Genomic DNA, 16,707 nt, shown 5'->3' on the forward strand with positions numbered 1-16,707 from the left:
TTCAATGCAGTTGTGATAAAAATTTAAGAGAATATTCTTAAGAATGAATTCTTTCAGCTTATGTAGAAAAAAGCTGCTGTCGAAACCTTTTAACAATTTCACTGGTGTTAAAATTCCAGCTCAAGTCATCAGATAAAAACACTCCAAGAAATGTACAGTTTCAACTGTTTTCACCTCAGCGCCATTTAATATGATGGCAACACAGGATCTATTTTTACTGAAGTCAACAACCAACTCAAAAGTTTTTGCAGTATTTAACTTCAAATTGTTTTTCTCACTCCAGGAAACCTTTTGCACTTCAGATCTATACAGAGAGTCATCATGAGAAGAGACGTACTACTGATATAAAATTTTCACCACGTCGATATCAACCTGTTGTGAAAGTGTAGTGACACGGACCCACAGCAGGGGGCGTAAATGAACGGCCAATAGATGAGCAAAAAGTAACAATTTAATGTTGTGAAATGTGCACCCACGAACATACAGACAATCTCAGAATATAATTACAGTCAATCCACAAAGGTGACGTGTGGGCAGGCTCGAGGATAGAAGACGTCTGTCCTGAGAAGAGCCGGAACCACATGATTTCCGCCGCCACGGAACCTGGTGAATACTGGAGCCGCCAAGTCCCGAATTCCCAGGTGATCACCGTCCCCGATTGTCGGATCTGGTACTGCTGGCGAGAACAAAGACAGTCAAGTGTGGGTGTGTGTACACCCAGTAACAACAACGGTGGGAATGCCACCTCCACCTCTCACTCAATACGTTGCAGCGATCCCTCAGAGGAAAAAGAGTGCCGTCTTGCACAGCCTCCACAAACTAAGGACCTGCAAACACTCACAATAAACAGATTCAGAAAATACCACAAAAAGGCTGAGGATATTACCTCTAATGAAGTACGATATCTCGGCGATGAGGTGGAGATGACGTCTGGGTTTTATGGAGGGCGATGATGTAGAACGTGTGACAGCTGTCAGGCATTAATGAGTGACAGCTGTCACTCCCGGCTGTGTCCGTGGCGGCAGCGCCCTCTCGTGCCTGAAGCCCGCACTTCAGGCAGGGCGCCCTTTGGTGGTGGGCCAGCAGTACCTCCTCTTCTGGCGGCCCACACAACAAGACCCCCCCCTCAACGGGCGCCTCCTGGCGCCCGACCAGGCTTGTCCGGGTGTCTGCGGTAGAAATCGGCCAGGAAGGCCGGGTCCAGGATGAAGCTCCTCTTCACCCAGGAGCGTTCTTCGGGTCCATACCCCTCCCAGTCCACCAATACTGGAACCCCCGGCCCATTCGACGGACGTCCAGGAGCCGGCGCACTGTCCAAGCCGGCTCCCCGTCAATGATCCGGGCAGGAGGCGGCGCCAGACCGGGGAGCACAGAGGGGTGAGGTGCGGTGAGGCTTGAGTCTGGACACATGAAAAACCGGGTGGATCCGCAGTGAAGCTGGGAGTTGGAGCTTCACTGCGGCAGGACTGAGGATTTTGAGGATCTTGAAAGGTCCAATGTAACGGTCCTTCAACTTGGGGGAGTCCACTTGGAGGGGGATGTCCTTCGTGGACAGCCACACCTCCTGCCCGGGCTGGTAAGCAGGGGCCGGGGATCGCCGGCGGTCCGCATGGGTCTTCGCCCTCGTCCGGGCCTTCAACAAGGCAGAACGGGCGGAGCGCCACACCCGACGGCACTGCCGCAGGTGGGCCTGGACCGAGGGCACACCGACCTCTCCCTCCACCACGGGAAACAATGGGGGCTGATACCCCAAACACACCTCAAACTGGGAGAGGCCGGTGGCAGAGGACACCTGGCTGTTATGCGCATACTCGTTCCAGGCCAGATGTTCACTCCAGGCCATCGGGTGTGCGGATGTTACGCAGTGCAGGGCTTACTCCAACTCCTGATTGGCCCGTTCTGCCTGTCCATTGGTCTGCGGGTGATACCCGGACGAGAGGCTCACAGTGGCCCCCAGTTCCCGGCAGAAGCTCCTCCAGACGTGTGAGGAGAACTGGGGACCACGATCAGAGACAATGTTGGTGGGTATCCCATGCAGACGGACGACGTGGTGGACCAGGAGGTCTGCTGTCTCCTGGGCTGTTGGGAGCTTCGGGAGGGCCACGAAGTGGGCCGCCTTGGAGAATCGGTCCACTATCGTGAAGATGGTGGTGTTTGCCCTGGGACGGCGGGAGGCCCATGACGAAATCCAGGCCGATATGGGACCAGGGGCGATGAGGCACAGGAAGTGGCTGGAGAAGCCCTTGGGACCTCTTGTGGTCAGCCTTGCCCCTGGCACAGGTGGTGCAGGCCTGGATGTACTCCCGGACGTCGGCCCTCCATAGACGCCCACCAGAAGCGCTGCCGGACAGCTGCCACGGTCCTTCGCACCCCTGGATGACAGAGAGCTTGGAACCGTGACAGAAGTCCAAGACTGCAGCTCTGGCCTCTGGTGGGACGTATAGACGGTTCTTCGGACTGGTTCCGGGGTCCGGGCTCTGTGCCAGGGCCTCCCGGACGGTCTTCTCCACGTCCCAGGTGAGGGTGGCCACGATAGTGGACTCCGGGATGATGGGCACCGGTGGATCCGACAGTACCGTTTTAACTTCGTCTTCGTGTACCCGGGACAAGGCATCCGATCTCTGGTTCTTGGTCCCGGGGCGATAGGTGATCCGGAAGTCAAAACGTCCGAAGAACAGTGACCAGCGGGCTTGCCTGGGGTTCAGCCGCTTGGCGGTCCTGATATACGCCAGGTTCCGATGGTCAGTGAAAACCGTGAATGGCACGGATGCTCCCTCCAACAGGTGTCTCCACTCCTCAAGAGCCTCTTTCACTGCAAGGAGTTCTCGATTGCCGACGTCATAGTTCCGTTCAGCTGGGGTCAACCTGCGAGAAAAGTAGGCACACGGGTGAAGAACCTTATCGGTCTCTCCGCTCTGGGATACCACGGCTCCTATCCCTGAGTCAGAGGCGTCCACTTCAACCACGAACTGGCGGCTAGGGTCGGGCTGCACCAAAACTGGCGCAATAGAGAACCGTCGTTTCAACTCCTTGAACGCGGCTTCGCACCGATCCGACCAGGTGAAGGGAACTTTTGGAGAGGTCAGGGCTGTCAGGGGGCTAACTACCTGACTGTAGCCCTTAATGAACCTCCTATAGAAATTAGCGAAGCCGAGGAACTGTTGCAGCTTCCTACGGCTTGTTGGTTGGGGCCAATCTCTCACCGCCGCAACCTTGGCCGGATCAGGGGCGACGGAGTTAGAGGAGATGATAAACCCCAGGAAGGACAAAGACGTGCGGTGAAACTCGCACTTCTCGCCCTTCACAAACAGTCGGTTCTCTAATAACCGCTGCAGGACCTGATGTACATGCTGGACATGGGTCTCAGGATCCGGAGAAAAGATGAGAATATCGTCCAGATATACGAAGACGAATCGGTGCAGGAAGTCCCGCAAGACGTCGTTAACCAAGGCTTGGAACGTCGCGGGGGCGTTGGTGAGGCCGAACGGCATGACCAGGTACTCAAAGTGACCTAACGGGGTGTTAAATGCCGTCTTCCATTCGTCTCCCTTCCGGATCCGAACCAGGTGATACGCATTTCTAAGATCCAGCTTAGTAAAGATTTTGGCTCCATGCAGGGGGGTGAACACGGAATCCAACAATGGCAACGGGTATCGGTTGCGAACCGTAATCTCATTCAGCTCCCTGTAATCAATGCATGGACGGAGTCCGCCATCTTTCTTGCCCACAAAAAAGAAACCTGCCCCCATTGGGGAGGTGGAGTTCCGGATCAGCCCGGCAGCTAATGAGTCCCGGATGTAGGTCTCCATTGATTCGCGCTCAGGTCGTGAGAGGTTGTACAGCCTGCTGGACGGGAACTCAGCGCCTGGAACCAAATCAATGGCACAATCGTACGGACGGTGCGGGGGAAGGGTGAGTGCCAGATCCTTGCTGAAGACGTCAGCAAGATCGTGGTACTCAACCGGCACTGCCGTCAGATTGGGAGGGACTTTGACCTCCTCCTTAGCCTGTAAACCGGGAGGAACGAGGATCCTAAACACACCCGATGGCAGGTTTCGCTCCACTGAACCACCACCCCAGACGGCCAATCAATCCGGGGATTGTGCTTCAACATCCATGGGAAGCCCAAAATCACGCGGGAGGTAGAAGGAGTTACAAAAAACTCAATCTCCTCCTGATGGTTTCCAGACACCACCAGAGTTACTGGTTGTGTCTTGTGTGTGATTAAAGGGAGGAGGGTGCCATCTAGTGCCCGCACCTGCACTGGCGAAGGAAGTGCCACCAGAGGGAGCCCTACCTCCCTTGCCCATCTGCTGTCTAGTAGATTCCCTTCTGACCCCGTGTCCACCAGTGCTGGGGCTTGAAGGGTTAAATCCCCGCTCAGGATTGTAACTGGGAGTCGTGTGGCAATCTGTGTGTGTCTCACGTGAATGTTTTGACCCCCCCTTAGCCCAGTCTCTGAGGGTGGTTGATGTTGTGGCCGTTTGGGGCAGTTTTTCTGTGTGTGCTCCTTTGAGCTGCAGAGAAAACACTCCCCGCGGATCAGCCTCCTCATTTTGGCCCTGTGCGTTTCCCTAACAACGTCAGCAGGGGGAGCTGTTGCCCCACAGAGCGCTGCGGCTGTGGAGCGTGGGGAGGGCGGCCCCTTTTCGAACCCAGAAGGGAGAGGGGCGGCGCGTATCCGGTCACGTCCTTCGCCTCGCTCCCGACGGCGTTCCTCCAACCGATTGTCTAACCGTATAACGAGATCGATAAGCCCATCTAAATCCCGCGGTTCCTCCTTAGCTACCAGCTGCTCCTTCAGGACCAACGACAGTCCGTTTATGAAGGTGGCGCGGAGCGCAACGTTATTCCAGCCGGACCTCGCAGCCGCGATGCGGAAGTTGACTGCATAAGCGGCTGCGCTCTCGCGTCCCTGTCTCATTGACAGCAGCACGGTTGAAGCGGTCTCTCCTCTGTTAGGGTGATCAAACACTGTTCTGAACTCCCCCACAAACCCAGTGTATGCTGATAACAACCGTGAGTTCTGTTCCCAGAGCGCCGTAGCCCAGGCGCGTGCCTTACCCCGAAGCAGAGCAATCACATAAGCTATTTTACTAGCATCTGATGCGTACATGACGGGATGTTGTGCGAAGACGAGCGAACACTGCATGAGGAAGTCCGCGCACGTCTCCACACAACCTCCGTACGGCTCAGGAGGGCTTACGTATGCTGCAGGGGATGGTGGGAGGGGTTGTTGAACCACCACTGGAACGTTCATATCCTGCACAGGGTCGGCAGGAGGAGGAGCTGCAGCAGCGCCCTGAGCGCTCGCCGCCATCTGTGCGGAGAGAGCCTCCACCCTGCGGTTCAGGAGGATGTTTTGCTCGGTCATTTGATCCAACCGAGCCGTAAAGGCGGTGAGAATGTGCTGCAGCTCACCAATCACGCCTCCTGCAGACGCCTGCGCTCCCTGCTCTCCCATTGGTCGTTCAACAGCCGGGTGACGCCCCTCGGAGTCCATGACGCTGGCCGAGATATGCTGTTGTGAAAGTGTAGTGACACGGACCCACAACAGGGGGCGAAAATGAACGGCCAATAGATGAGTCAAAAAGTAACAATTTAATGTTGTGAAATGTGCACAACGAACATACAGACAATCTCAGAATATAATTACAGTCAATCCACAAAAGGTGACGTGTGGGCAGGCTCGAGGTTAGAAGACGTCTGTCCTGAGAAGAGCCGGAACCACACGATTTCCGCCGCCACGGAACCTGGTGAATACTGGAGCCGCCAAGTCCCGAATTCCCAGGTGATCACCGTCCCCGACTGTCGGATCTGGTACTGCTGGCGAGAACAAAGACAGTCAAGTGTGGGTGTGTGTACACCCAGTAACAACAACGGTGGGAATGCCACCTCCACCTCTCACTCAATACGTTGCAGCGATCCCTCAGAGGAAAAAGAGTGCCGTCTTGCACAGCCTCCACAAACTAAGGACCTGCAAACACTCACAATAAACAGATTCAGAAAATACCACAAAAAGGCTGAGGATATTACCTCTAATGAAGTACGATATCTCGGCGATGAGATGGAGATGACGTCTGGGTTTTATGGAGTGCGATGATGTAGAATGTGTGACAGCTGTCAGGCATTAATGAGTGACAGCTGTCACTCCCGGCTGTGTCCGTGGCGGCAGCGCCCTCTCGTGCCTGAAGCCCGCACTTCAGGCAGGGCGCCCTTTGGTGGTGGGCCAGCAGTACCTCCTCTTCTGGCGGCCCACACAACACAACCCAAATAATCCACACATACAAAAAAACAAAACAGTGTCAAATCAACTCTGCCCCAGTGTAAATAAGCCAATAAATAAAGCTAGCTAGCCCTTTTACCACATTTTAAAATACGAGGTCTGTCCATAAAGTATCGTACTTTTTTATTTTTTTTTTAAAACTATATGGATTTGATTCATATGTTTTCACGTCAGACAAGCTTGAACCCTTGTGCGCATGCATGAGTTTTTCCACGCCTGTTGGTTACGTCATTCGCCTGTGAGTACGCCTTGTGGAAGGAGTGGTCCCGCCCCGTCATCCGATTTTCATTGTCTGGAAATGGCGGAATGATTTGGGGTTTTTTTCCATCAGAATTTTTCCAGAAGCTGTTAGAGACTGGCACCTGGAAACTATTCGAAAAATTTATCTGGCTTTTGGTGAACATTTTACGGGCTTCACAGAGAATAAGGTCTGTTAGTACAGCTTTAAGGACCCCTTGTCCAGCTCTCCACAATTTCACTGATACTTACTGGACTGGTAAGCATTGAAAGCCGAGATAGACATGTCCAAACTTGTCCTCTGACACACCGAAACGGAGGTGTTCCTTTGTCTCGCTTCCAAAGCGAATCGGTCGTGACGCGCGAAGCCTCCGCGCGGCTTTCCATGACAAAATCTCTTGTTAAAAGTGAAATCTGCCGGAAAATGGCTGATGTCCAGCTCTTGTGATAACCAGAGAAAGAGCACACGACGGTCTCATATCCACAGAGCCATCAGCTCAGAAATGGTCCGGTGGCTTGTGCCGTGTCGTCGCAGCTTGGAGCGCGGCGCGCTGAGCATCCTTAAAGGGGTCCTTAAAGCTGTACTAACAGACCTTATTCTCTGTGAAGACCGTAAAATTTTCACCGAAAGCCAGATAAATTTTTCAAATAGTTTCCAGGTGCCAGTCTCTAACAGCTTCTGAAAAAATTCTGATGGAAAAAACCCCAAATCATTCCACCATTTCCAGACAATGAAAATCCGACGACGGGGCGGGACCACTCCTTCCACAAGGCGTGCTCACAGGCGAACGACGTCACCGGCAGGCGTGGAAAAACTCACGCATGCGCACAAGGGTTCAAGCTTGTCTGACGTGAAAACATATGAATCAAATCCATATAGTTTTAAAAAAAAATAAAAAGGTACGATACTTTATGGACAGACCTCGTAATACAAAAAAAAAAAATCTAAATTAAACTTTTTGACTGATTAATGCCTCAGAAGTACATAGACTTCATGCCCGTATATAGAGGGGGTTCAACCAAACCTCCCCCGAGAATTCTGCAGATCTTTTTCTGACCTGGATATCAACGTTATGTATTTTCTTTTCATTGATAATAAGCAACAAGCACTAACTGTTACAGAGCTATTATCACACACCCTCAAGTTTCAATTTCCTCTGCCAGAGTAATCCCTTAAGTGATGAAAGGGGAAACTGCTAGATAAACCTTTCCCATGGGGGTTGAGAATTTTTGCTCCCTGGTCCCTATCCTCCTCTGATATCAAACAGATTAGTAGGCTTGTAAATACCCATGTAGACACACAATTACACTTGTCTGGTTTGTAAAAACATGTTTGTATGTATAAGCTTAGAAATAAAGGGAGCTTCTCCTTCCTGTTGCAAATACTGTAAAGGTGCAAATATTCGCGTGGGATTTATTATGCGAATTTCGCGAGTTAAACAAGGTCGCCAAATTAAATACCGCTATTTTAATACATAACATACATATACGTACATATTCATAATGTAAACGCGAATATTAATACCGCTAAATACGAGGTCTGTTAGAAAACTAGCCGACCTTTTTATTTTTTGCAAAAACTATATGGATTTGAATCATGTGCGCTTGCATCAGCCAAGCTTGAACCTTCGTGCGCATGCATGAGTTTTTTCACGCCTGTTGGTTGCGAATGACACAACCGACAGGCAGGTATAAAGTTTGCATTAATGTTATCTTGGTTCTTCCTGGGTGGTTCTTATGGCAACTGATCCAATCCCAAGCAAAGACTATTTGTATATAAAAATGTATTTCCTAAAATGATACATTTTGGGTTTCAAATGAAATTTATGTAGCTTTTTACCCCTCGAAATCCTCAAAAAGCCCCCCACGAGGGCGTTGCCCCACGACCCCACCGGGGGCCCTGCGGCCCACTGGACCCCCAACTCAAGCATTTTAACCCCCCCCCCTTTCACATTCCTATATACGCCCCTGGACTTGTGACAGTTTCCGGCCGCTATTTCTCAACAAAAAGGCAAATATGAATATCGACATAAAGTTTACCTTGAAAAAATGAGCCAGAACACGATGTTTTATCTCACACCTGAGAATATAGTCTGGTCAGATTAGACCAAAAGTTAACTCTTTGGATGCCATAACACACACCATATATGGCACTGCACATCACCCCAAAAACACCACACCAAGGGAAGTTTGGCGGTGGGAACATCATAGTATGGGGCTGTTTTTCAGCAGATGGCTCTAGCAAACTTCATATAATTGAAGAAAGGATGAATGGAAAAATGTACAGAAATACTCTTGATAAAAAAAATCTACCAGGATGATGAAAATGAAACGAGGGTGGACATTTCAGTAAGACAATGATCCTAAACACACAGCCAAAGAAGCTCAGTTGGTTTCAGAGAATTAAAATAAAGCTGCTAGAACGGTCTAGCCAATCACCTGGCTTGAATCCAATAGAAAATCTAAGGAAAGAAATGAGAACAGAGTTCATAGAAGAGGTCCATGAAACCTTCAAGAGGTGAAGACTGTTTGAGTGGAACAATGGGAAAAAATTACACCTGAGCAATGCATGTGGCTAGTTTTTCCATGCAGGAGGTGTCTTGAAGCTTTACTATTAACAAAAGCTTTTGTTTGAAGTATTAAATAAATTTCAGTAAGTGTGTTCAATACTTTTTCCCTGTGTCATTCAATTTTATTACACATAAATTATTTTCTGTACTTATTTGTTTTGGTTTCTTTGTATGTGTGAATTACTTCTGGTGAAAATTTCATGTCAATAGCATGTCAATAGATGGCTGATAATCAACCATCAGGGCCCCAATAATATCATGTTATTATCATTATTTTCGCTTACACCACACAAGCAGATACAAACTATGCTGAGTGATGTGGCACAGCAACTGTCAATCCAAGTGACAGCAGTGTGGCTGGCATATGATGGTTGCTTGAAAAAAATAATCGTGGAACATACTCCCAGACGGATGTATTTCTTACCTCCGCCAAGGAGGTTATGTTTTTGGTCGAGTTTGTTTGTTTGTTTGTCTGTCTTGTCTGTCTGTTTGTCAGCAGGATAACTCAAAAGGTTTTGAACAGATTTTGATGAAATTTTGTGGAGTGGTTGGAAATGACAAGAGGAACAAGTGATTAAATTTTAGTGGTGATCCAGATCACGATCCAGATCCAGGAATTTTTTAAAGGATTCTTCACCATTGTGGGATAGGGGGAATTTTGACATTCTACTTTCTAACTCCACAAAAACAAGGCAGAAAGGCTTGAAAAAAATTAGGGTGTAACATAATCAAATGTTCTATCAAACAACAAAGTTTGGTGATGATCATTTCCGGATTCCGGATCTGGTGAGCCAGAAATATAGGGAAATTAGAAAATGTGTCATTGTGAGGTGACAAATGAAGCTAGAGATGCACAACTAACACCAAATTGTAGCTGAATCTGTACTGATTCAGTAAGGTGTCAGATTTGATTTAGCTTCAAATGTTATGGAGCTAGATCCAGAAGAAAACCGCCATTACCGAAAAATCGTTTTTATACAATAACTTTTGAACTAATAAAGACATAAAAGTGATTCCAAGTTCTAGTGGTATGTTTCCATGGTCAAGGATGTCAAATATAAAGGAAAGAAAAGTGTATATGTATCATAGGTTTGGTTGTAACACTGAATTGTTGAATAGATCACTGTGCCAAGGAGGGAATCTCTTTAGGGTCAGTGACCCTATGGCCTTGTGTAGCACATGCAACACTTAAAAAATAGTTATATTTCAGAATTTACTGTTATTTATTTAGAGAAGTGTTTCATAAATGTTAAAAAAAAATTAATATATTTGCAGTTTAGTTGAATAATAAATTGAAATTTGTCTCTTATTTGTTTTTGTCTATAAGCACATGCAATATCAATATCAGTGCTCAGATGACAGTAGCTTCTGGGAAAGGTGCAAGTTGCAATAAACTGTGATGCCAAGCGCTAAGGATACATGCTATCCAGTCACAGCAGATGAAACTTTTTTTACTACTGCACTATAAAAAAAAATAGTTGAGAATACTTCAAATTTGCAGGCAACAGTCTGCACTAAGACTTTTACGTTGTGCCGATGATGAACTATATACTATAACATACGAGGTCTATTAGAAAAGTATCCGACCTTATTATTTTTTTCAAAAACCATATGGATTTGAATCACGTGTGATTGCGTCAGACAAACTTGAACCCTCGTGCGTATGCATGAGTTTTTCCACACCTGTCGGTTGTGTCATTCGCCTGTGAGCAGGCTTTGAGTGAGGAGTGGTCCAGCCCCCTCGTCGGATTTTCATTGTCAGGAAATGGTGGAATGATTTGGGCTTTTTTTCCATCAGAATTTTTTCAGAAACTGTTAGAGACTGGCAGCTGGAAACCATTAGAAAAATTAATCTAGCTTTCGGTGAAAATGTTACGGGCTTGGTAGAGAATAAGGAGTGTTACTGTCGCTTTAAGGACGGCCCCCAGCAGCTGTGGGGTGCGCCGCGCTAAGAAGCCGCCATCGACAGGCTGAACGACCATTTCATTTCTAAACGGATGGCTGTCTGGATCTGTGACCATCGTGTGCCACTTCTCTGGTTATCACAAGAGCTGGACATCAACCATTTTCCGATGGATTTCACTTTTAACAAGAGATTTTGTCATAGAAAGCCGAGCGGAGGCTTCGCGCGTCACGATGGATTCGCTACTGGAGCGAGACAAAACCACCTCCGTTTTGGTCTCACAGGACGGCTTTGAGATGGCGTTCAGACAGCTGTCGGTGGTTTTTCCATCGAGTGATTATCCGAGAAATTGTGGATGTGCCTGGACATGCCAGAACATGTCCTGTGAGGCTTCATCACGGCGTTGCTTTGCGCCATGCGGCACTGCCACGACGCGCGAAGGCTCCGCTCCTCTTTCCATGACAAAAACTCCTGTAACAGTGGAATGTGCCGTTCATTTCCAAACTGGACGCTGTGTTTTATCCGGGACGTCGTCTGACTAGCACAGGAATTGTGAAAAGACGTGGACATCAGCACTTTTTCGGCACATTGAGATACACGTGCGGAGGAATTCCGCGCGTCGCAGCAGTGCCGCATGAACGCCGTGATGAAGCCTCACGGGACATGATGAAGCCTCACGGGACATGTTCTGGCATGTCCAGGCACATCCACAATTTCTCGGATAATCACTCGATGGAAAAACCACCGACAGCTGTCTGAACGCCATCTCAAAGCCGTCCTGTGAGACCAAAACGGAGGTGTTCCTTTGTCTCACTTCAGTAGCGAATCCATCGTGACGCGCGAAGCCTCCGCTCGGCTTTCCATGACAAAATCTCTTGTTACAAGTGAAATCTGCCGGAAAATGGTTGATGTTCAGCTCTTGTGATAACCAGAGAAATGGCACACGATGGTCATGGATCCAGACAGCCATCCGTTTAGAAATGAAATGGTCGTTCAGCCTGTCGATGGCGACTTCGGAGCGTGGCGCGCCCCACAGCTGCTGGGGGCCATCCTTAAAGTGACAGTAACACTCCTTATTCTCTACCAAGCCCGTAACATTTTCACCGAAAGCCATATAAATTTTTCTAATGGTTTCCAGCTGCCAGTCTCTAACAGTTTCTGAAAAAATTCTGATGGAAAAAAAGCCCAAATCATTCCGCCATTTCCTGACAATGAAAATCCGATGAGGGGGCTGGACCACTCCTCACTCAAAGCCTGCTCACAGGCGAATGACGCAACCGACAGGCGTGGAAATACTCACGCATGCGCACGTTGGTTCAAGCTTGTCTGACGCAATCACACGTGATTCAAATCCATATGGTTTTTGAAAAAAATAATAAGGTCGGATACTTTTCTAATACAACCCATGGCAAAAATTATGGAATCACCGGCCTCGGAGGAAGTTCATTCAGTTGTTTAATTTTGTAGAAAAAAGCAGATCACAGACATGACACAAAACTAAAGTAATTTCAAATGGCAACTTTCTGGCTTTAAGAAACACTATAAGAAATCAAGAAAAAAGATTGTGGCAGTCAGTAACGGTTACTTTTTTTAGACCAAGCAGAGGAAAAAAAATATGGAATCACTTAATTCTGAGGAAAAAATTATGGAATCACCCTGTAAATTTTCATCCCCAAAACTAACACTTGCATCATATCAGATCTGCTCGTTAGTCTGCATCTAAAAGGAGTGATCACACCTTGGAGAGCTGTTGCACCAAGTGGACTGACATGAATCATGGCCCCAACACGAGAGATGTCAATTGAAACAAAGGAGAGGATTATCAAACTCTTAAAAGAGGGTAAATCATCACGCAATGTTGCAAAAGATGTTGGTTGTTCACAGTCAGCTGTGTCTAAACTCTGGACCAAATACAAACAACATGGGAAGGTTGTTAAAGGCAAACATACTGGTAGACCAAGGAAGACATCCAAGCGTCAAGACAGAAAACTTAAAGCAATATGTCTCAAAAAATCGAAAAAATGCACAACAAAACAAATGAGGAACGAATGGGAGGAAACTGGAGTCAACGTCTGTGACCGAACTGTAAGAAACCGCCTAAAGGAAATGGGATTTACATACAGAAAAGCTAAACAAAAGCCATCATTAACACCTAAACAGAAAAAAAAACAAGGTTACAATGGGCTAAGGAAAAGCAATCATGGACTGTGGATGACTGGCTGAAGGTCATATTCAGTGATGAATCTCGAATCTGCATTGGGTGATGATGGTGGAACTTTTGTTTGGTGCCGTTCCAATGAGATTTATAAAGATGACTGCCTGAAGAGAACATGTAAATTTCCAGTCATTGATGATATGGGGCTGCATGTCAGGTAAAGGCACTGGGGAGATGGCTGTCATTACATCATCAATAAATGCACAAGTTTACGTTGATATTTTGGACAATTGAAGGGATGTTTGGGGATGATTAAATCATTTTTCAAGATGATAATGCATCTTGCCATAGAGCAAAAACTGTGAAAACATTCCTTGCAAAAAGACACATAGGGTCAATGTCAACAAGCAGATCTGATTTGATGCAGGTGTTAGTTTGGGGGATGAAAATTTACAGGGTGATTCCATAATTTATTCCTCAGAATTGAGTGAGTCCATATTTTTTTCCTCTGCTTGGTCTAAAAAAGTAACCGTTACTGACTGTCACAATCTTTTTTCTTGATTTCTTATAGTGTTTCTTAAAGCCAGAAAGTTGCCATTTGAAATGACTTTACTTTTGTGTCATGTCTGTGATCTGCTTTTTTTCTACAAAATTAAACAACTGAATGAACATCCTCCGAGGCCAGTGATTCCATAATTTTGCCAGGGGTTGTAGACCTCATATATTTCATCATCGGCACAACATAAAAGTCTGAGTGCAGACTGTTGCCTGCAAATTTAAAGTATTCTCAACTATTTTTTTTTTTTACAGTGTGAGCAAGCATCATTTTAGACTTTTTTAGGCGTGTAGATGTTATGGTGTCAGTGACCCCATGGCCTTGGCGGAGGTTTGCATTCTCTGAGTGCTTCTAGTGAATAAATGTAATGTGTTTAGCACTTTTCCCTCTTACATTTTGCTCAATTTAACAAGAAATAAACATCTAAAAAACTGTGCTTCCAAATTACTCACTTTTTTAGCATAATCTCAGATGCTCCCTTACTGTAGAGTCGGAAGGAGCCATCAGGCAGTTTGATCACCGTACTCATGGATTTACGGACTGAGTTGAATGTGTATACCTGAGAGAGAGAGAGAGAGAGAGAGAGAGAGAGAGAGAGAGAGAGAGAGAGAGAGAGAGAGAGAGAGAGAGAGAGAGAACCAGTTTAAACTAGAAGGGTCCTCAGAGAGCACATACGTCCACCAGACTCTACAGTCCCTTTAGCAAAGTGGAGCAAAGTGCACTGGTAAATAAAAAAATAAAAAAATCATGGGATCCTGACCACTCATCATTGATCCTGATTGTGATTTTGTTTTTGATTCTGATCCTTGTTCATTCTTCCTGATTACTGATCTTTTATCTCGATCATTGGTCTTTGATCCTGATCACTCATCTCTTATCCTAATCCTTAAGCTTTGACTGTGATCAATCAATCAATCAATCAATCAATTTTTTTATATAGCGCCAAATCACAACAAACAGTTGCCCCAAGGCACTTTATATTGTAAGGCAAGGCCATACAATAATTATGTAAAACCCCAACGGTCAAAACGACCCCCTGTGAGCAAGCACTTGGCTACAGTGGGAAGGAAAAACTCCCTTTTAACAGGAAGAAACCTCCAGCAGAACCAGGCTCAGGGAGGGGCAGTCTTCTGCTGGGACTGGTTGGGCTGAGGGAGAGAACCAGGAAAAAGACATGCTGTGGAGGGGAGCAGAGATCGATCACTAATGATTAAATTGCAGAGTGGTGCATACAGAGCAAAAGGAGAAAGAAACAGTGCATCATGGGAACCCCCCAGCAGTCTACGTCTATAGCAGCATAACTAAGGGATGGTTCAGGGTCACCTGATCCAGCCTAACTATAAGCTTTAGCAAAAAGGAAAGTTTTAAGCCTAATCTTAAAAGTAGAGAGGGTGTCTGTCTCCCTGATCTGAATTGGGAGCTGGTTCCACAGGAGAGGAGCCTGAAAGCTGAAGGCTCTGCCTCCCATTCTACTCTTACAAACCCTAGGAACTACAAGTAAGCCTGCAGTCTGAGAGCGAAGCGCTCTATTGGGGTGATATGGTACTACGAGGTCCCTAAGATAAGATGGGACCTGATTATTCAAAACCTTATAAGTAAGAAGAAGAATTTAAATTCTATTCTAGAATTAACAGGAAGCCAATGAAGAGAGGCCAATATGGGGTGAGATATGCTCTCTCCTTCTAGTCCCCGTCAGTACTCTAGCTGCAGCATTTTGAATTAACTGAAGGCTTTTTAGGGAACTTTTAGGACAACCTGATAATAATGAATTACAATAGTCCAGCCTAGAGGAAATAAATGCATGAATTAGTTTTTCAGCATCACTCTGAGACAAGACCTTTCTGATTTTAGAGAGATTGCGTAAATGCAAAAAAGCAGTCCTACATATTTGTTTATATGCGCTTTGAATGACATATCCTGATCAAAAATGACTCCAAGATTTCTCACAGTATTACTAGAGGTCAGGGTAATGCCATCCAGAGTAAGGATCTGGTTAGACACCATGTTTCTAAGATTTGTGGGGCCAAGTACAATACTTCAGTTTATCTGAGTTAAAAGCAGGAAATTAGAGGTCATCCATGTCTTTATGTCTGTAAGACAATCCTGCAGTTTAGCTAATTGGTGTGTGTCCTCTGGCTTCATGGATAGATAAAGCGGGGTATCATCTGCGTAACAATGAAAATTTAAGCAATACCGTCTAATAATACTGCCTAAGGGAAGCATGTATAAAGTGAATAAATTGGTCCTAGCACAGAACCTTGTGGAACTCCATAATTAACTTTAGTCTGTGAAGAAGATTCCCCATTTACATGAACAAATTGTAATCTATTAGACAAATATGATTCAAACCACCGCAGCGCAGTGCCTTTAATACCTATGGCATGCTCTAATCTCTGTAATAAAATTTATGGTCAACAGTATCAAAAGCAGCACTGAGGTCTAACAGAACAAGCACAGAGGATGAGTCCACTGTCCGAGGCCATAAGAAGATCATTTGTAACCTTCACTAATGCTGTTTCTGTACTATGATGAATTCTAAAAACCTGACTGAAACTCTTCAAATAGACCATTCCTCTGCAGATGATCAGTTAGCTGTTTTACACTACCCTTTCAAGAATTTTTGAGAGAAAAGGAGGTTGGAGATTGGCCTATAATTAGCTAGATAGCTGGGTCAAGTGATGGCTTTTTAAGTAATGGTTTAATTACTGCCACCTTAAAAGCCTGTGGTACATAGCCAACTAACAAAGATAGATTGATCATATTTAAGATCGAAGCATTAATAATGGTAGGGCTTCCTTGAGCAGCCTGGTAGGAATGGGATCTAATAAACATGTTGATGGTTTGGATGAAGTAACTAATGAAAATAACTCAGACAGAACAATCGGAGAGAAAGAGTCTAACCAAATACCGGCATCACTGAAAGCAGCCAAAGATAACGATACGTCTTTGGGATGGTTATGAGTAATTTTTTCTCTAATAGTTAAAATTTTGTTAGCAAAG

The 16,707-nt window shown here is 46.3% G+C and overlaps 1 protein-coding gene across 4 annotated transcripts in view; it reads right to left on the reverse strand.

Moving 5' to 3' along the window:
* atp2b3b (ATPase plasma membrane Ca2+ transporting 3b) overlaps positions 1-16,707 on the reverse strand; it is a 347,919-nt gene that overhangs the window by 106,790 nt on the left and 224,422 nt on the right. For all 4 annotated transcript variants that reach the window (XM_034172060.1, XM_034172063.1, XM_034172062.1 and 1 more), the window contains one exon: positions 14,160-14,266. In XM_034172060.1, the coding sequence (XP_034027951.1) occupies positions 14,160-14,266 (107 nt within the window). The remainder of the gene's footprint in view (positions 1-14,159; positions 14,267-16,707) is intronic.

This window comes from Thalassophryne amazonica, chromosome 6 (genome assembly GCF_902500255.1).
Source record: "Thalassophryne amazonica chromosome 6, fThaAma1.1, whole genome shotgun sequence".
NCBI lineage: Eukaryota > Metazoa > Chordata > Actinopteri > Batrachoidiformes > Batrachoididae > Thalassophryne > Thalassophryne amazonica.